The 21,343-nt window shown below is 49.2% G+C and overlaps 1 protein-coding gene and 1 long non-coding RNA gene across 2 annotated transcripts in view; both read right to left on the bottom strand.

The window, feature by feature from the left end:
- Positions 1-246: 246 nt before the first annotated feature.
- On the bottom strand, positions 247-6,158 carry LOC112530730 (intron Large complex component GCFC2-like; the record flags this gene model as incomplete). The annotated part of the gene is made up of 8 exons (XM_040656104.1): positions 247-303; positions 619-765; positions 2,708-2,774; positions 3,606-3,682; positions 4,249-4,370; positions 4,575-4,728; positions 5,298-5,497; positions 6,101-6,158. Coding segments are annotated over 8 exons (882 nt in total), but the record flags the coding sequence as incomplete, so codon positions are not given.
- Positions 6,159-6,516: 358 nt separating this feature from the next.
- The window catches only part of LOC112530706, a 28,662-nt gene continuing 13,835 nt past the window's right edge, over positions 6,517-21,343 (bottom strand). The window contains exon 3 of the long non-coding RNA XR_005842900.1: positions 6,517-6,897. This is a non-coding gene — a long non-coding RNA (uncharacterized LOC112530706). The remainder of the gene's footprint in view (positions 6,898-21,343) is intronic.

Genomic DNA, 21,343 nt, shown 5'->3' with positions numbered 1-21,343 from the left:
TGAGGCTTGAGGAATTTAAGAATCATAGAATCATTAAGGTTGGAAAAAACCACAAAGATCATCTAGTCCAAATGTCAACCCATCACCACCATGCCCACTTGAACCACGTCCCTAAAAGAAATATGAACATAAAGAATATGAGTAAGTGCTGCACCCCAAAGAACATGTTGTTTGTTACCTGTGGTTATTCCTGTGAAGCATACATGCTCACTGAACCAAATGCTGGCAGAAGTTCACTGACTCGGGGAGAGTTGACCCACTTCCAAGATTTTGGAACCATCTTTCTGGGAAGCATGCAACCACCTGTTCACCCAGAGAGTATTTTGAAAGAAAAAATAGAAAGAAAAAAAAAAGGCTTTCAATAACACTAAGTCACACCACTTCTGGCAGACTTCTCCTTTTGGCTAGTTCAGTTATTATTGGCAGTGTTTACTCTTCAAAAAACAAAACCATCATTTTAAGCAGTTATTCCTAAAGCCTAGGAACCAATGCTTGCTTTGAAATTCTTTTATACACCAAGGTCATTAAAAAACAAAGAAACAAACAAAAAAACAACTTCAAATGTTAAATAATTACACTTCAGACTACATCTGTCCCCATGGAAATAAGACCTTTCACCTCTTTACACTTCTCTATGTTTTCTGGCCCTGGTGGTGTGTTGAAGAGGTTCAGAAGAAGGTAACGATTCAGCAGCTTGCTCAGTCCCACACCACGGACTGTGTCTTCCTGTACAGTCCCATCCCAAAGGAGAACCTTGGAGAGCAGCTGCAGTAATGGAGAAACAGAACATGCATATCTGATGGCTGAGGGTGCGTTAGAACCTCCTTTTTAAACTTAAAAGATACCATGTCCATCCAATCTCAGTACTCAAAAAACAGGATTTATTCTCTCCAAGCTTACTAACAATTAGTCACTAAAAAACTACGGATCATAAATAATATTTTGAAGTAGATTAATTTTACATGTGCCTATGAGCTGTACCCTCATACATACACACATCACCTCCCAAGGAAAGAAAGAGCATGTTACCCTTCCAATTGGTTAACAATTTGCTAACATACGCTACATAAGATTAAACGCCACCAGCCTCATAACACAGGTAAGGTTGATGGCCTTGGTCCATAGCAGCAAAAAGATTCTTTTGTACTTGACCTCAGTATTATTCGTTAGCAAGAGTTGTCTTCAGTTACCTGTTATCACTGTAGAAATGACTATTTAAAAAGACTTAAGCCCAGCGTAAGAACATCGCTGGTCTCCCCCTCAACGCAGAATGGTTAATGTCAAGGTAACTGTTAACCTCAAGGTAGTTCACCCACACAGACACAGTACGTGATCTTAGCAGTCACCAGTCAGAAGGCAGTCGCAAAGCCCACGACTACTGCATACTTCTCTGGAGTGTTTGGCAGGACACTTCCTTTTGACTCCGTGAGCTGCTAGGAAAGTTAGACTGTAGGATGGCACAAACATCAAAACCTCATCAACTGTACTTCTTCATTAAAATAGTTCCTGTCCTCTTCTCGCCCAGCCCTTTGCGAGTACTCTCCCATACAATTTCTGGGCATGGTTTAGAGGACATTCCCGATAGGCAGCCTGCAGATGATCACCTGCTTTGAAAGACAGCACCAATAGGGGCTGCACAACGGCAGTCTCAGACACAGATAAGTCACACTAATAAGCTGCTGAACAGATCCAAAGAGTTTAATGCATGACCCGCAGTACTACTTACTCTGGGGTAAACGAATTCATGACTTCACTCCAGAAAAAAGAGTGGCAAACTGTCAGAAGATACCCAACACAAACACATTTTCAACTGTTCTGCACATCACCACTTCTAAAGAGAACCCTGACAGTGAGGATGGAAAACAAACTGAAAGGAGAAAACTTCAATCTGCAGTGAAAGACCACTGGTCTCGCTTTTAGAAACTTGCATGTATTTGACAGGACATTTAAGTCAGGCAATACACAATCTCAGAAGGTGATACCAGAATCTTATGTCTGTTTGGTGTCTGCCAGGTATCAGTACTAAGCTCCTTCTTGTCTTCTCTGCATCTGTCCATGACAAACCCTTACACAACAGCTTGCCCCAGGAGTGAATATGGCAAGTCCTCAACATTCCCAAATTCCCTGATTTCTCTACAGGAATGTGCAACATGGCAGCAGGAAGCCTATGCAGGACTATCACCATGGCCTTGTTAGCACACACAGCAGGGGAACTGGGATGTTAATGTGTTTTCCTGCATCTAAACCTCATCTTTAGTACGAACCCAAACACACTCATAGAGGAAACGGATCTAAGAGGGAATTGAATCACAGGCATTCAGATATTCAGCACTTAATCAGACATAACTCAGCACTGTAGACTGAATAAAGCTATACTAATATGCTTATACGCACATGCAGGGATTCTATTCTACAAGAGCAACATGGGCACTGTATGCACATACTGAGGAAACAGACCTATCCACAGAGTGCCAATGACTGATCTCATGGAAGGTTAGCAGGAACAGATGATGAAATTAAAGTCTCTTGACTACGTATCAGAGGTGGGTGAGCATAAATAGCTCACTGACGAAAACAGCTAACCTTCCTATTAAAATGCATTAAGCTCTCAGGAATCAGATTCGACTGAGGATACATTTCCTCAAAGACGACAGTCTGCTTTTAACTAAAATGATTTTCACAGACAAGATCGGTGTTTTTTCTTTACCTCAACAGCTGACCAAAACCGTCTGCCTTGGAATTTTGAACATGGCGATGATTTGTCTTCCACAGTGCTGGTCAGAAAAAGAGGAAGAGGAAATAAGGATTTTGTTTGACCTGAAAGTAAGACAAACAGACAATTCATCTCTTAAACACTGATGAATTACAATTATGGAGTTCTTTCATATGAGGAAACAGCTGTTAACTGAAACTCCTTGCAATAACCAATGGAATTAGCAGTTGGAAACACTCGAGTATGTGTTTAATGGATTCTCAGCAAAACAGCACTGCTTGTAACCAGACAAACATGCTGCATCAGGCTTAGCAACACTCTTCTCCCAGCTGTGTTTTAACCCCACACCTACCAGACTCTTTCCAGTTATCCCCTCTCTAAGAGTGTCCAGCAATAAGCATCAGCAATATCAACTACTTCAGGAAAGAAAGGAAGAGTCAGGAGTAGAAGGGGGAGCAGACCACCACAAATAACACAAGCCCTCAGATACTCCAAGTTAAGATCACAAAACCAGACTCTGGGCTGTGCCTCATAAACTAAGAACTTTCCATTTATGAAAGCTCTTAGTTACAGGAGCAAAAAAGCACTAAGTTGACTGCGTAGTTACTCTTGTCAGAAAGAGTTCATAAACATCAATGTTTGGTAACTATTCCTACAGAGAAACAGTAGAAGGCACATTTGTTCCGTTTGCTCATGGATGTCTACAATATGTTTCACCCACGCTTCTGGGGAAAAGGTACAGAAAAATAGAAGAAAGGCTAAAAAAAGAGGTTAGGTTGCAGGTAGACTTGGTGGTCTTTAAGGTCTTTCCCAGCCTGAGCAGTTCTATGATTCTATGACTAAAAATAAAAATTTTAAAAAGTAAAAAAATAAATTCCCAGGGACAGCTTACCTTTTCGGATACAGGGGGATAAAGACATCCTCCTCTACAGACTGCTTCATCCTCAGGACAACTGTGTTAATCAAATCCTGCCAAAAAAAGAAAAAAGGAAAAATATTAACACAATCACCACAAGAAAAGGATCTCACCTTCCACTTACAACAATTTTAGGCAGTTATTTTGTTCATGTGGAAAAGCAAAATGCTAATTCAGCTGAATGCAGGTGCCACTGTATATAATAGACACTAAGATCACAACTGCATTAAAGACCTGTGAGCAAGTCTCAGCTTTAACCATCCTTCTTTTTCTTTTTTTGATAAAATCCTCTTGGATAATGAGATTAATGTATTTACCAGCTATGAAGTTCTATCAAAAAAACCACAACAAAGCACCACAGCTACTATACAAACAGAACCTTATCTAAAGCTTCTTCCTGAAGTCAAGTGTGGCGACTGCATAAACGTTTGTTATTATTTGTTTTCATACTAAGGGCCTAAACATCAACTTAGTTTCACCTACTTTATGCTGGATAAACTCCCAGATTTACATAAGAATAAAACCAGAACTGGGCTAAGTGTATGTTACAGTGAATATTTACAGTGAATGCATACACTGCATCAAGAACTTCCTTCCCCATTACCACAACAGCCTTTACCTGTTTTGCCTGGCTGCATTCCCTTCTGGACAGGACTTGGTTTTCAAACACGTTATCACAAAGCTGTGTAAGGTTCTCAGTCTGTGAAGTCGATAAAGGATCCCACACATTCTTGGCAAATGCTGAAAAATAGGAATTATTTCATTCATGATATCCAAGTGGCTATCTGCTCTAGTTTCAAGGAAGTAAACATTCAAAAAGCCAAACCTTTCATTTGCAGTAACCTTAACATGTAATTGTTACTATCAACATAATTTTACATTACCACTTATTTAAGGTTTCATTACCTAGCTGCAGCTAACATCCTCAAGACAACCTTAATATACCTGTAATTTTTGGCAGGATAGTTCTTTCAGTCACTCTAGGCAAAACTTCTTCATCAGGATCATCATCTCTTTTTGATTCAGACGACTTTTTGGCATCGCTGAATCCTTCTACAGCTCTGAACCAGGGCATCTCTTTCAGGTCTGTAGAATTCTGCTGAAAGATCATTCCCATTCGTTGTTCAGCTGTCAGGACTGAGAGAAAAAGCTCCATGCAAAAATATATCTAATGATACCAAAAGATTCTCATTTAACAGTTTTACATGGATTCTAATCACGGAATGGACCAAAGCAGCAAGCTAAAACTGAATGTAAAGCTAGATTTCAGAGGGTAGGGTTGTCAAAATGTCAGCAAACAGCTCCACATTAATAAAGATGCAAGTGATTCTTATGCAAGCAACCTGACAAGAGGAAAAGATGCCCTCCTTCTAGTTAACAACACTTATCTCAAGCTCTGGAATGCCTCTGTAACCCACAGCAAAGCTCCTGTACAGAAGTCTTCCCTGCAAGCAGCATGCCCCCGTCCTGTCATACTTTGAGATGCCAGAAATAGCCACAGGTCTTGCCAGTTAACAAAGGTGAGTACATCAGAGTAGACAAGTTTGCAAAGACAGTACAGACCAGAAACGTAGCGGAGCACCGCCTACCCAGAAGCCCAGAGGATATCAGAACACATGAACACACACACACATTTTTCACAAAAATAAAGTCTGGTGATGCACCTACCTCAAGGGGACTCCAATTTATTAACTGAACTCTGACTAATGCATTTAAAAGCTTAGGCAGGCAAAAAGCGATATAAGCATCGCAGTAAGAGCCGGGAAACTTCTCTTTCCACTCCTGGAATTTCAACAGGATTTTTCTGATGTCACAAACATCTGCATGGACATCTTCAAAGATTGTCTTACTCTCTTCTAGAACGTTATCTATGGATAATATTCAATAGGAATGAGAAGAAACAATCACAGAATTTATTGAGTCATAAGCTGAACAGTTCATGCACCTACAGAACAGAAGAAATACCTTTATGATAACAGCATTTGTGCTTCATCTTTCACACCTCTTACACTGAAATGGGTTTTAAAACAGCACTCTGGCAAAGCCCTTTTCAGGAAAAAAGAGATACAGAAGACTACAAAAAGACTTCTGCGGTTTTGAACAACTGCACAGATTTAAATACCCATTACATTTCATATTTTGTATGCCTCTTAAAAGCTCAGACAGGAAAATCCTTCTTCTGTTATTCAGCAAATACGCACCGTGCCTCTCCCAGCTCCTCGTGACCTGCTCACTGAGGCAGTTCAAATCTCAATTTGAAATACATTCCAACTTTGGACAAAAAACTGATTAAACTAAAGAAGCCTACAGTCCTATCTATTCTTCCTAAGGCATTGGTCAGAATTGTTTAAATGCATTAATTCTATGCTGTAGAACATAAACGATATACCATTCAAAAGGAGTATTTCTTCACTCTCCCTTGAAAATCCTTCTCAGTACGGGAGGAATTTTGCTCTCATATCCTGACCAACCTTTGCTCTTCTGGAATTCAGTCACCTCTGTCAGAGCCAGTTCTTCATCACTCGACATGCCTTCGTGGTGACCAGCTGTTTGTGAACGCTCTCTCAGCTGCCGCCTGCAAGTCCTGCATTCTGTAATGAACTCAGGTGAGTTATTCACCATGTACATACGTAAAAGAAAGCTCAGTGATATACTAAGAACACCCGGTGAGAGCAATAGCCTAAGGAAACACGGTGAGGAAGGTTTCAGAGCTCCCAGTAACTTAAGGTCAGCAGCAGACCCCGACGTTCAAAATGTAGCGCCTGGCCTACGCTGATAACAGAGGGTAGGTTAGATGTTCCGATGCACCCACTGCCACCCCACCAGCAACAATACCACCTGCCTATTTTTGTCATCTGTGCAATAATCACAACAATGTATTCCTATATATAATCACAATATCATTTATTCCAACAGCAGGGAAAAATCTACTTTCAGTTTCGTGAACAGCCTCACTTCAACTTACGTTAAATTAGTAGTACCTATTAACATTCAGATTCCAATCAGCACGAAGAAAACCCCCCATTAACAAACAGATGGTTTCCATGTACCTTGAGCTTTGGAAAGGAAAGGCATTTTTGCACGTGTGTGTATCATCTTACTTAGTAACTGCAAGGATTTACCTTCATCCGTGTGTAAGTAACAGGAAGCAGATACACACATACTACAGTTAGATGTAATTACACATATCTTTGATGCTCACACGTTTTCAGAAGCTTCATCTTTTCATCACTCTCCAGTCCATCATTACTTGGTTTGCCATTCCCAGCTACCAGAAGACAGGAACAAGACAAAGAGGTGAATGCAGAACACTGATTCTGCTTCTGCTCTTCATTTGGAAACTAACCAAAGTAAATAAAACCTCCTGATGAAAAATTCACAGTGTCCAGTGTAAAGCACAGTCAATATTATCAGTGAACTGTAGGACGGCTGTGGCTGCTCCCTCGTGCAGGGGGATTGCCAGGTCACAGCCCGAACCGGGAGGTGAGCACTGAGTGAGCACAGGGAGGGACCCCAGATCCACCCTTCCTCTCTCCCCTTCCTGGTGACGCTTCCAGCTGTGCTTCCCAGAGTGCACACACACTCAGAGTCTGCATGCTTTGCACCCACCCCACCTGCACACCAGTTAGAACCAGAAAGGGCTACATCCCCGAGCTCACTCTTCTCAAGCTGTTGCCAGTTATCAGTCAATCCTTCTTTGTCCTCCTGTTCTACAGTGCCTGCATCCCAAACAAAGGCTCCACATCACCTTCGTTTGCTTTACACCTTGTAACAAGTGATGGAATACCAGCTCACCGCTTCCCAGTCCTGGATGGAAACGGACAGTGCCTACCACACTCTGTTCCCAACAATGGAAAAGGCAAACTGAGCCTGCATGTTAAGTTCCAGCTTCCAAACTTTACACATTATTGCATTTAGATTTCAACAGTCAGCTCCCTACCGTCTCCTGTTATTTGTGTCCCCTTGTATGTATGTCCCAAATTACCCCTACTGATTCTTCAGTTCAACAGAGAAGTAGAAGCCAGAAGCATTTTCTGCTTGGGCTGTTCATCTGTATCAGCGTCAGCTGGCTTCAGTGCACACAAGACACAAAACCAGCTGCCCCTACTGACATACTGCAGCATAAGAAAACACAGCATTTCCATCAAATACAACCAGCAACAAAACAGTTGTTCTCTATGTAAGTTCTCTATGTATCTTTTCATGCCCCTGTAGAATTTGTAATTCATAGCAGCATCTGAAGGCTTCTCTCATTCCTGGGCAGTTATCTTTGAACTGTCAATGTTCTCCACGTGTTTCTCATACTCCCTCTGGTGGGCACGGGGCACATCTTGCAATGATGCCATCCTAAAAAAGAACACACTCAGACAATTAAAACCACGACAAGTCAACAGTTAGCACATTCCTGAACATCTTCCGCTTAAAACAAAGCACAAAATCCTTGCTAATAGCAGCACCTGCATCTGGAGCAAAGAAGAACTGCAAGACTTACCCATACCAACATTTACAGAAGCACTGTGTGTGGACAAGATTCATGCTTTGGAAAACATCAAATGTCACTGACGTAGTGGTAGTTCTGAAGGTACCGCCACTGACATTTTACCCATATTCCACTACACAGCACGCTCCTAAAGAGCATAATATGGCAAGTGTAGCGACGTTACACTGCATAGATTCTACCCAAGTTGATGTGGGTAGGAATACAGCACACATCAGTGCGTCCCACTTAATTTATACCAACTTAACATCACCAAGCTATTACTACCAGACGTGTTCTCCCTCCCCTTCTTGCTACTTTCCAAATAGGTCTCCCACTCTCGATAGTCTTTCACATTTGATTGTACTTGAACTCCCCGCATCATTTCATCCATTTCTTTCAGGTGATCAAGGCCAAAAAAAAAAAAAAAAAAAAAAGCATAGAATTCCACAGAAATATTTAGTCCACTTCAGTGGAAATTCTTTGAACACAAGCAGGCCAGCAGCAGTCTGTACAAAAGAGTATACATACACAGAGGTTCACACAAGTGAACGGCAGACGTTTGTGTTTCAGCTGCACGATGGTACTTGTCTGAACTTATCAGTACAGCTGCTTCTGGCTGCGTGAGCACTGAGAGGTGATGGGGATGGCTATCTCGGTAGCTGCAGATGCCTGACCCCACCTGTCCTTCTCACACGCTCCCTTGCAAGTTCCCATCTCCACCCAGGACATCTCAGCTGCCCACTGCCTTGTCTGAACAGGCTGAAGAGCCACGACAAAAGGACTGACAGCCCCACCTGCCCTGAGTCGCTCACCTTCCCGCTCCTCCTCCTCGCTCCCGAAGCTCAGCGCCGCCCCGCTTCCCCGCACGGCTCCCCCGAGGGCAGCGGCCGCTCCGCGGCGGTTCGGGCCGCCTCACGGGACGAGGCGGTGCGGGTCAACGTCGATCCGCTCGGAGTCGTCGTTTCCGCGGTCTCTGGCGCCCCCGCGTGGCCGATCTGCGGAATGGCGGCCGCGTACGTTCGGTGCCGCCGTGGAAACAGATCAGGGGCAGCCTGGTTTAGAAGGAGGAGATCGCTGAGCCGGCGGTCCGACAACCGGCAGCCCGCCCGCACGCGTAGCGCTTAGGAGCAACAGTTGCCGATTTGGAGTTGTCGGGCGCATGCTCGCCGGGACCTGGAGGACTAATCACAATAGAGAGCGGCGGATGAGCTGCACAGAGCGGTTACGAAGCCACTTCCGCATTCCTACGCGCACGCGTTGTGCCGCCTGCAGGACTGAGCAGCGGACAGCGGCAGTTCCGCGCATTGGCCACGAGGTGGCGGCAGAGACCGCGGAAAGAACCTTGGACGGGATCGATGCGGCCCGCGGCGCAATCGCTGGCGGTCAGTGCTCTGTCGGGATGACGGGGGAGGAACACGAAATTAGAAGTGGGGGGGTGTGGGGATGAAGAGGAAGAAAACAGAGGGAAACTCCTCCAAACTCAGGAAAGCCGGGATAAGAGCTTTACAAAAAGAAAATAATAATAATAATAAAAACCAAAAGATAAAAAAATTACTTTTTGCCAGCATCTGTTGCACTGTTCTGAAATATTCACATGCCAAAATGTAACTGCCCAGTACATTTAACGACAACAAAATTAAAGCACGTTGGCAGAAAGCAGAGCGCCATATTGGTGTTCACTCAGCCTCTGTCTTCTTCGTGCTTTAATGTATTTCACAGCTACCCAATGTAAATCACAGCTACCTCTGGAAGACAGCCCGAGAGCTGTGCAGGTCCATCAGGCTCAGCTGCAGCTTTTCATCTGCCCTTCTCTGGCCCTCCTGCAGCTGGAGAGAGAGCACAGGAGGGCACGTGGGATGCAGACCCTCCCCAGTCAGCCGCAGCAGTCGCTCCTGCCAGCACTCCCTTTCCCCCACGTCTTTCCCATTGGACAGTCTGGAGCCCTGTGTGGCAGAGGAGGAGAGAGCTGCAGGCAGAAGGAAAACGGGCTGCTGGGATTCCTCCATCCCACTGCCAGGTGTCTTCTCTGGCATTTTGGGGGTGGGAAGGGAGTTGTGGGAGCACCCGTGGGGCTCCGGGCAGGAGGGAAGGAAGCAAAGATGCAGCTGCAGGCAGCGGGCTCTGGGCTGGAGCAGTGCAGCCAGGCACAAACAGTGACAACGTACACACACAGATAAACACCCAGCACAGAATCTGGCACTCTACGGTCCTCCCAGAGCTTGTTACTGCTTTTTAGGCTGCTCTACAGGTATTCTGTCCTTTCCCCTTCATTCCCGTGTCTTGCCCCCTTCCTTCACCCCGTGCCTTCCCCATTCCTTTTCCAGGCTTTCCCTTTCCTTTCCCCGCTTCCTTCCCCACGCCCTCCCCCTGCAACAGCCCCATGTTCTGCAGCTGTTCTCAGCTGACAATCCTTACACCACACTGTTCAAACACATCGGATCAGACTGCATACTGGCACTGATTTTAAAACAACACCACCAACAACAAATACATACAGTATTATGTGTGGATAACAAACTCCTACCTGCTTGAAGACCAATAGCAGCTCCTCATCCTGCAGTAACTCCTGCACACGGCCAGGTCTCCCGTGCAGGGATTTGGCATCTGCAGTGGCTTCGCAACATTGGATTTGAGTCTTTGACTTCCACCTCAATCTGCTCGACAGCAAACTGCCAGAAAGGAGGAAGAAGGAACGTGCCAGCAGTGGATGCGATCGGCAGAGCCAGCAGGGCATCCCCTGCTTCAAAGGGCACTCTGCCTTTCATCCCCACCGTGGGGCAGCCACTCTCCTGCTTTGCCTCTCCCCAGGGCCTGCAGGGTTTGTTCCATTGCATGCTGTACCCGCATGGCCAGCACGTGCTACGGAGCCCAAGTGGAACACCTGTTGCAGAACAAGTCTTCGCAAGAACAAGACCTACAACCCACATGAGCTCCCTCTACGAAACAAAACACTTGTGGCTACAGCCACAACTACAAGCTGTCTCAAAACTGTCAGGATACTTTGTTCCATCCCAGGATCATTCTTCACTTGCAGGCCTTTAGGTCACCATCGCAGTCAAGATTAAAATTTAGGCTACATCCCAGCCACTCAGGCCTCCCGCTGCCATTCACTTCTATGCTCGAGGGCCCCACAAAAAGGCCCTGGGCCTTCACAAGTGAAGCAATGCAACCTGACAGGACGGCTCTCTTGCGGAGCAGCAGTGCTTCAGGATTTGATATTCACAAAGGAACGGCAACACCTGAGCAACACAGAGGAAGGTAGCAGGAATAAAAGGGCAAAACAAGGCAAAACCTCGGGGAAAGAAAGGGAAAGGTGAGATGAAAATGACACACAGCCTGCAAGGTGCCCTAAAGAGCCATAACAAAGTCCGGCAGCACTGCCGTGCTGTGCAATGGGGAAGATTTGTATATGTACATGGACCTTACCTGTTCAGGACACCAGTCACCTAAGTTGGGTTCAGGGGAATTATGGGACATGCAGCTTTCCAATCCTCAGCAGCATATCGACAAGCAAGGAGAAGGACAAAAAGGATGGCAGAGTACTAACAACACAGACAGTGCATGTGCATGCAGACTCCCAAACCCACAGCTTCCTGGGTTGTTTCTGCTTTTGTAGCATTTGCGTGCTGCAGATGAGGAAAACGCTCTGCTGTTTGAGTCTTCTTCTGCAAGAGCCACCTACAGGTAAATTGCAGCTAACCTGCAGACCGAGCAGTTCTGCCTGGCGTTGGTCAGGGGGAGCTCCTCCTGCCGCTGCTGGATGCTGATGCTGACAGGGCTGCAGATGCTCTGCAGGGCCAGCTCGTAGCTGGGAGCCACGAATGGACACGGCGGGAGAGACGAGAGAGCTGGCGGGGACCAGCCGAGGCATCCAGGAGCATCCAAAAGCTCTCACTCAAAAGCATCACAAAGCCACAGCCAGCAAGCTGGCCATGATCATGAGCAGCATCCTGGATGCTGGAGATTCTTTGCTACCATACACTACGGGAGCACAGCTCTCGCTGCAGGCATCCCACAGCCAGACAAAATGGGAACAAACCCGCAGCTCTGCTGCACGCACAGCCCACAGCCATAGCCTTGCAACATCAGCTGCCTTGCTGTTGCTTGCATCCATCCCAATCCCTGGGAATGAAGACTCAGAAGGCAGTCAAGGCGTTGATCCAGCACCAGCGTGCTTTTATTCATTCACAGCCAGGAGGGCTTTTTGGTGAGAGGTCCGGTGTACAGATGGGACTCATCGTCTCTGGTGAAGGAGAGAGGGGCTCAGAGCTCGTGCTGCTGCCCGGTGCCTGGGACTGGAGCTCTGATTCTACGTCCCCCTCCACCAGGCTCGGCTCCTCCTGGCTGACGCTGACCTGCTCCTGCATGGAGCTGCTGCTGTCGGGGCACTCGGGCTGTGCTTGGGCTGGGCTGCACTGCAATGGTGCCCCGTCACAGTCCAGCTCGGTGACTGTTGTTTCTGGAAGGCTCAGGTCAGCGTCTTCTGCACTGCCAGGAGAGATGAGGGCTTCCACTTGGATCAAGACCTTCATTCCCTCACTGATGTTATATGGAAGGCTCTCATCCGAGCCGCAGCGATTCGTGCTTCCTAGCAGCTCTGCATTGATATAAGCACACAGTGAATCATCGCTATACACTCTGGCTCTTCTGCGTGGACGAGGGCTCGGTTCACCTAGGAAGGAGTAGATACACAGGCAAACAGTTAGTGGCAAACTTGCACAAGCTGAATGATGAGAGTGGTTCTTGAGATTTGTTTATGCAGTGGCAGCAGGACAAAGCCAATAGGACAATAGCAACAGGAGGAGCACTGTCTCGAAAGGACCTGTTGCGCTTTTGTTGTTTGTCTTTCTCTGTTGTGTGGACTCCAAGCATGAATTCGATGGCGCTGACAAGCAGGGTTTTGACAGCTGGATGTGCACCCTTACCTGCCAGGACCACCACCTCTGTTTCCGAGGGCTCCCTGGCATCGCGCTGCAGTTGGCGTTTGGCCACAGAGGATGGTTTTCTGGGCCTGAAACAGGAACACCAACTGCATGCTGGGGATTCCTTCACCCTGCTGGGTGGACTTGGTCTGGAGGGAGAAAAGAGGGAGCGGTGTGAGTCGTGCATGGTGCAGGGTGAGGGAAGAGCTGCCCTGAGCTCTTGCAAACACTTGCTTGTTCCGGGCACTGCCTGGTTCCTGCTGAAACACAACTTAGAAGCTCGCTCTGATTCACACGGTTGACAATGGTTCCATTTCTAGAGCTCAGCCCTGGAGTCTTGCTGGCTACATTCCCCTCAGCCATGTCAACCCAGATGCAGAGCATGCGAGCAGAGGCTGCACAGCTGTCCAGGACAGCATCGAAGGGAGGGCTTTGATTCAGCTGGCAGGCTTTACTGCTTGCTGAGGAATCGTGCAGCCAGAGAAAAAGTTCAAAAGCATCTCTGACACGGACATTACCAATAGGCCCCCTCTGGTAGCTAAACTGATCCGTCAGGCAACTGCTTGTTAGTTGAACCTCAGAGGCCAAAGGGAGGGGACATTCAGTACACCACCACACGCACCATTAGAGTCACGTAGCTTCTGCAAGTTTTGGCACTAGCAATCGTGGGGAATAACCCACAAAAGCCCAAACAATTAAGTCTGATAGGAAGTTGCTGGAAAAGAAAGTCCCCTTTACCTTTCAGACGGAAAGTCAATGATTGTGTGGAATTTCCCCCGCGCAGCTGCGGGGCCTTCTTCCACTTCCATGTCCTGGATGTGTGTCAGTGCGGGCGAGCTGCTGTGGCCTCCCCTCTGTGCCTGTGCCTCCTCCAGAGTGAGCAGCTTGGTGGCAGGAGAAGACACCCGCACAGACTCGGGCCCTGATGGAGAACTGCACCCTGGTAGGGAAGACCACAGCTAAGAGGGAGGATCAGAAAGCAGCGGCACAGCCATCACAGTTCTGCGGGAGCTGCCGCACATCGATAGCCCCACGATAGCAAAAGCATATCTCAACAATCCTGGAGAAGGCCTGCATTTGATCAAGGTGTCTCATCAAGACAAAGCTCATGCAGGAAGACGCTCACCTGCTCCATCTCCAATGCCTGACGTGGAGCTGGAGCAGAAGAGGATGTCGGTGTGGTTGATGAGGAATTCCACCACATCCGACTGCCTCTGCAGTTCCATGCAGGCAGCTCTTCCGCTGGCGCAGGCAGCCTCGTTCTGCTGGGATCTGTAGAAAAGGCAGATTGGAGAAGTCATTGACCCGAGATCGTTTCCCCACGTTTGGGCATTTGGGCAGCCAAAGGCTGTCCAGTTGGGCTCTGGAGACTTCCGCAGTGGGCAAGCACTGATGCCACTGAAGACATTCTCCCGGCTGATCAAGGACACACCAGCCCCATCTGACAAAACCAAGAGAGCACAAATTGTCCTCCTCTCCAAACTGTGCCCGAGGGGAGAACAGATCTATGCCTTGTGCTGAGACGGAAAAAGAAGTTTACCTGAAGAGGTTGGGAGCCCACACAATCGCTAAGTTCTTAGCGGGCATGTTTGTGACGGAGCAGCTCCCAGCGAGACAAGCCAAGTGTCTCATGAGGTACTCCAGCGTCCTGGAAAGCAAGAGCCAAACCTTCAGCACCACTGAGCACGCCATGCTCACATTCACCAAACAAACCTCACTTGTTCTTGCTACTAGCAAGTAGATCAAGCTTTCCCAAGTGCCACACTGCAGCACCAAGCCCCAGTACAGCACAGCTGCAGACGTCAGCTGCACCAGCCGTGCCCCCGTGCCCAGGAGCTGACCCAATCCATTCACCCCACGCAGCCATCCACCACTTCAACACACACAGGCATCACGTTGCCAGCGTGAGACAAAGTCTGCCATCACGTCATCGCCCTCTGAAGTGCAGCAGGGCTGAGCTCTCCAGACTGAGGGCAGCAGTTTTCTGACCTGTAGTGAGGCGCGGGCAGCTGCTGGATGACCTCCTGCACTCGGAGCAACCGCTCCTCATCTGTACCGGCACAAACAGCGTCCTGGAAGAAAGCAGAAAGGGAATGAGACACACATCATGCGAGTCAAGCGCATGGGGCTAACAGGAAAAGGGCCTCAAAGCTGCAGAGGGCACTGCTGCTCCCATCTCCCACATTTCCAATGGCAGGATGCACACACCAGGTGTTACGGTGCACCCGGTGTGCAGGAAGCACGAGCTGCTTGTTGTACACAGACACCCACTGGACGTCCATCAAAACCCCAACTTCAACAGAAAAAAGACCAAAAAAAGGTGCGCAGGCGTGTGTGTGTATGGGAAAGGCCACGAAGAGGGACATGAAGGCCATTGCCTTGTGCTTACCGAGAACTTGCCATGCAGCTGCTCGGGCAGCAGAGGGCTCGGCAGCTCCCTGAAGTACATCTTGCACAGGGAGCTCACGCTGTGAATGTCCCGGACGGTGAGCTCCGGAATCTGCTCCGACTCAAAGTCATGGCTGGAGAGAAGGACACAAAAACAGAGGGCTTGGAGAAAGAGGAAAACAACTCCAAAGCAAGACAAGAGACAGTCCAGAAGCACTCTTACCGCAGCTTCTGGATCATGGACGCCACGCCGGACAGGCGGTAGATCCCCTGCACCACGCCGTGCTGCTCAATGAACTCAGCGCAGCTCTGCACGACCTGGGGGACTACAGAACAAGGGCCAGCGCTTAGCTGAGCTCCTGATTCAAGTCCTGCTTCAGCCACTGCCCCTGTCACATCCCATCCACTAAGCCCAGCCAGGCTACTGCTTGCCTCCTCCTTAGAGGATAAAGAAGGCTGTCGCAGACGTCGCCGGCAGGCAGGAGCCGGGGAGGAAACTGGACACGGACATGTTCTTGGCTTTCAAGAAATGCCACAACCTGCCAAGCAGCCTGCAGAAAGTAATTCTGGGGAAGCCAGAGACACTGCCACAAGTCCCATCACAGCCCCCATCGGAATGGAGGCGTGAAACCTCATGTCCAGAAGAGCTAGGAAACTGACGCACTACACTCTCTTGGGCCAAAAGGCTTCCTTGGTTTTCAGGCTAGCGTGGGATTGGCTTACACCTTTGGCTTTAAGCAAATACAGGTGTTCTGCTCTCCTCTGAGCATTAGCCTCAGCTTCCCTTTCAGTCATCAACTCCCATTTCACGTTTCTCCACTGCTATCAACCTGCCCCTTGCTAGACACGATCTCCCTTTCTTTCATCTTGTCATGCCCAACAGAGGGAGGAAGCTCTCAGGAACGGGCTGTTCCTTACCATCACGGCCAGAGTGGAGAAGATGCTCTCCCAGGTCACAGCCAAACACCCCTTCCTTCTCCTTCTCCAGCTCCCGCTGCTTCGGTTCCTCTGGGCGGGCCTTCACGAAGGAACGAAGGAAGCTGAGGAGCTTGCCACGCTTCTTTGGCACTGCACAACAAAAGGAAGAAACCAGTTCATTTCAGGTTGGGCTCAGTGGGACCAGGCTGAGCGGAAACACATGCTTCAGAGCGCATCAAAGCGGCAAGAACATTGCCAACACTACATTCTACAAGGATTCGAGCATTTGCCCAAGCCCTCATTCTCACTGCCTACAAAACAGCAGCCCTACGCCCCGTGGGATGCAGGAAGGATCATCAACACAGAGGAGAACATGGGATGGATAAAGGAGGTATTCAACACAGAACACACCCAGAAAAAGACTCCATTTGACTTCCCCGCGCCATCACATGTAACATCCGTACCTGGCTTTGGCGCTGAATTGATGAGGGCCTCAGGAAGTTTTCCGTTAATGAGCTCCACGCACTCACTGGGGAAAAACCCAACCTGGAACAAGAACAAAAAGATGGATGGAATACTGAATGCAGCATTTTTTCAACTGTTGCACCAAGAAAGAATGGCCTGCAGAAAAGTAACCCTCATTCAACATTTGCAGCCAGAAGACCTACAAAAGCAATACTTGGTTCCGCACAAGAAGGCTCTGTCCTCCGTGCTTGTACAAAGGACAGAGGTGGTCAACACCTGACTGCATATGGAGCACGAGAGGCTCTTGCTTCTAAGTCACATGAGGAGACAGTTTCCTACCCAAGCCCAGAGCCAAAGGGAAAGGCCTCTGACAGCGACACAGGGAAGCTGTTGACGTCCAGAAGCCACCCTGTGCGGGCAGAGCAGCTCGAAGCTGATGTTCCTCACTTGACTGCAATTGCACCCAGGAGTCTGAAGCTCGTGCCTACCTGAAAGCCACGCTTGCCTCTCCACCAGGGGCTCTGCTCCTTTGCTGGCATAGCAGTAATGCACACCAGGTCTCCCACCTGCAAGACATTGCAACATCAATCCCAGCGTCAGCACAGCTGGGAGGTAAGCACAGCTGAAATGACGCCATTCTTCTGCACTGCCAAAGAGGGCACAGCTTGAGAGCAATTGCACCGGGACAGCTCTTCAGGCATTTCCCGTGGGAAAGCTGGGCTTGGAGGTACAAGAGCCGCTGCCTTACACACCACACAGAATACAGTGCAAGCATGCCAAATGAAACCATCTTTTAGACATGGCTGAACTCCTCCCTGCATCCAACCCAGTGCAAGTCCTATCTGGACCTGCATCTTCTGGACTTCGCCTCACAAGGCATTCTGAAGGTGTCTGAGAATATTCCTGATGCATTCACACCTTATACTCTTCTGTCCGTGACAACAAGGAACGCCTTCTTTATCTGCTTACCTCCAAGGAGAGCTCATCCGCTGCCTGGGCAATGTATCTCTTAATAACATGGCCAGCAGCAATAGCTGGAATATTAAGAGATGACTCCTCACGGACCAGCAAGGGCTTCCCCTGGTTCTCAGGCTGAAACAGAGAGCACAGGCCATGGTGAGGAGCTGAGGACAAACAAGGAGGATTTCAGGGTGCCATCTCGATGCCACTAGCAAGGAAATGAAGCTTTTAAGGCAGCTCTTCAGGGACACCGAGAGAGCCGGAAGGATGCTCTCTCTCTTGTAAAGCAGGAGAGCACAACTGTGGCTCATTCTGCTGGCTCAAGTCAGGGAACAGAGACCAAGCAGAGCTTCACACTGTACCTCCGTCAACGCCCGGTCAGGCCCACGGCTGATCTCGCTGCTCGCGATGCCCATCACAGCAGGCGCGACAAGCTGCAACAGAAAAGAATCACATTTCCTGTGCTCACACAGCACTGGATTGAGAGTCTTCTTCAGAACTACTCTCAGTTGCCCACTGGCGGAAACAGGTGTTCTAGAAACCACCACTGTGCAGTCTATTCAAACGGGACAGCCGTTGCAATATGCAGCATTGGACCAAGTCGCTGTCCCTCTGCTAGCAGATGGGGACTCTTGCACAAAGCAGCAGATGCATTTGCCCGCAGCACGCTGAGAGCGCAGTAGCAGGCCAGGGAGAGGTGTCACTGCTGGGGCTGGAGCTGCTCCCCAGCCCCCGGCTCCCAGCAGCAGCCTCACCACCAGCGCCAGCCACAGCCTTGCCCACGCATTTCCTCTGCCTGCATGCCCGCTGTGCTCCCTACAGCTGTCGGCCACACTCACACAGCCAAAGCATGCACGCTTCTGCCCCTGGCTCATGTTGTGCAGCTCTGCACAAACTGCAGCTAGGGCTCTCTGCCTAAGGGATTGCCTTCCTTCACACTAGCTACTCCCAGCACTACAGACAGCACCCTGCCGAGGGCTGAGCTGGAGGGGAAGTGGAGGAAACCCACATGTTTTTTCCAGTGTCACATCCAAGCTGGACGAGGCTGTGTTACTACACACGGTGTGACTAAACACAGGCTGCTGAACCATGGGGGGGGACAAAACGTGGCACGTACCTGGCAAGAGATCAGAACAAGGGAGAAGCAGATCCTCGAACCCGCAGCCGTTCCTTGTCACTTTGCTCTGATCTTCCACGAGCAAAAGCTGCACCAAGGGAGCAGGCGGAGGGTGGGCAGCGGAGGGAGAAAGAGCAGGTCAGTGAGCTTGCACAATTGAGCAAAGGGAAGAACCAGGGAAGAACCGTGGCACAAATGCCACCTTGATGGATGGCTTTGGAATGGATGGCCCGGGGGAACATGGCCTCTGACGGTCAAGACTAAACAATATGATCCTAGGAGCTCCGCCAGCCAGCAGTCCTCAAGGCCTCGCGGCCCACCCGTCTATCCCACACCGTCTCAGCTTACCTACAAGACGCTGCGCAAGACAGGATGAAGACGAACGGACTCAGTAGATGCACAAGTGCAACAAGCCACGTACTCACGCCGAGCTCAAGCGCTCCAATGAAGGGAAGCAGCACGCGCTGCTCCTCCCCTCATTCTAGCCGCTTATGACATCACTAAGGGCCACCCGGCTGCTCCACCATGGACGGACAAGGTGGGGAGGCAAGACCACGTCACAAGACCACAGGATTCCAAAAGGGCACCCCAGCGTTCGAGAAATCAGTGCGTGGTTGGAATTCCATCCCAGCCAAATCCTGGAGAAGCTGGCATGGGGTTGTCGGGACCAAAGTGCAGGACACGGCGCTTGGTCCTCTTGAGCCTCTTGCTGGGCCTATGGCAAATCCACACTAGGGTCCTTCTTTGCATCCACGGGCGGCTTAGAGCAGCCATCTCTTTCACCTGGATGGAAATAAAGGAAGAGAAATACATAGTACTACTACTAGACTGCTTCGACAGTTTCTTTCCCGAGTGCATTTTTGCCTTTTGGCTTCCATGACGACCTCATTTCCTCCTCCTTTTCTTTGGGGGGAAGCTGCCCCCAGTGCCTGAGCTTCACAAGATAGCGTGAAACATGACACTAAGACAAACGCTTGCCCTGGGTGCAGGGTGGCTGTGCTTTGCCAGGCATATAAAGGAGGGTAGGGCTAGGAAACGCCACGTGGCAGCCCCAAGCCTTGGGGGTCTTGCCAAGTCTGCATTCAGTCACTGTGGCCACAGCTGCTGTCTCACCGCCAGAACGTATCTGAGGATACAGATGGACGCAGGCACTCCTGCTCCTTCTGCAAAGCCCTCCTCTGCACAGCCCGTTAGCTGCTGATCACTGCTATGCCAACCGGGCTCCCCTTTACAGCAGCCCTGGGATAAACACGCCTGTACTCTTCCGTGCAGCAGCGAGCTCCAGGGATGAAGCAGCACAGAGGAAACCAACAGAATCTACTGCTGCTGAATCCACCAGCTCCTTCTGCCCACCAAGAGAAATACCTTGGGACAGAACACAAGGGTGGATAAGCGCATCTCGCACACGGACAAAGGGAATCAAAACAGCTTCATCAAGAAGAGCTCGTAGGGTAAACCCAGCCTCAGAGACACAAATGCATCCGGTTCCAGTAAATATTACGGCACCTTGGTGATGAAATGCTGTTCTGCTGCTCGGAGAGCACGGAGCATGCTGTGTTGACAGGCACAGCAGCGCGATGCCCAAGCTGAGCACGCAAACCTCCCCAGCACCCCTGGCCAATGCTGCCAGGGAAATGCACGACCTGCAGCCCCACACGGCTCGCTGCACGGACACTGGGGGGCTGTCTTAGTCTCAGGTGGGATCCATTTTTCTTCAGTGTCTGCTATGATGCTACAACAGTGAGAACACTCTCATGTTTATAATTTCTGAGAAGCAGACCTGTACAGAGCCAAGGCCGTTCTCAGCAAAGCTCTCAAGAAGGAGCTGGGAGGAAACCAAAGGAGGACAGCTGATGTCAACGGGCCAAAGGGATATTCCATACCATATGACATCAAGTGGAAGGGGTTATGGACGGGGTGGGAGCTCATCTCACTCTCTTCCTCTGCTTGGCCATTGCTTGGGGGGTGCTGAGCCACTGCTTCTACATCACTTGTTACATACATTCATAAATATATATTTGTGTGTGTGTGTATGCATGCATCCATTACTTCTGTCCTTTTCTCTACCTTTGGAAAGAGATTTCTCTCAACACATGACTCCCACCTTCTTTTTTTTCCCCCATAATTCTCTCCCCCATCCCACCGGGAAGGGGGGAATAAGCAAAGGACTGTGTGGTGCTGAGCCACCCACCGGCTTAAACCACAACAGGGCCGTGGGGCAATGGCAGCAGACATGACGTGCACTGTGGTCAGCAGGAAATGAAAACCATCTGGAGGTACGCAAGCCCACCGTTTCATTTTCCAGAAAACAACCTGTGGTGTCAATGAAACATGGCCCTCGCTAGGAACATTTGCAAGGATGCTTTGAATGACTGAGGGCATTGGACCCCATGAACGTCACCCTGCTGACACAAGGGCACTGCAAACACAGCAGCAACTCCTGGCACCGATACCTCCGGGTACA

Source organism: Gallus gallus, chromosome Z (assembly GCF_016699485.2).
Source record: "Gallus gallus isolate bGalGal1 chromosome Z, bGalGal1.mat.broiler.GRCg7b, whole genome shotgun sequence".
Lineage (NCBI taxonomy): Eukaryota > Metazoa > Chordata > Aves > Galliformes > Phasianidae > Gallus > Gallus gallus.
This window is presented reverse-complemented; position numbering and strand designations above follow the sequence as displayed.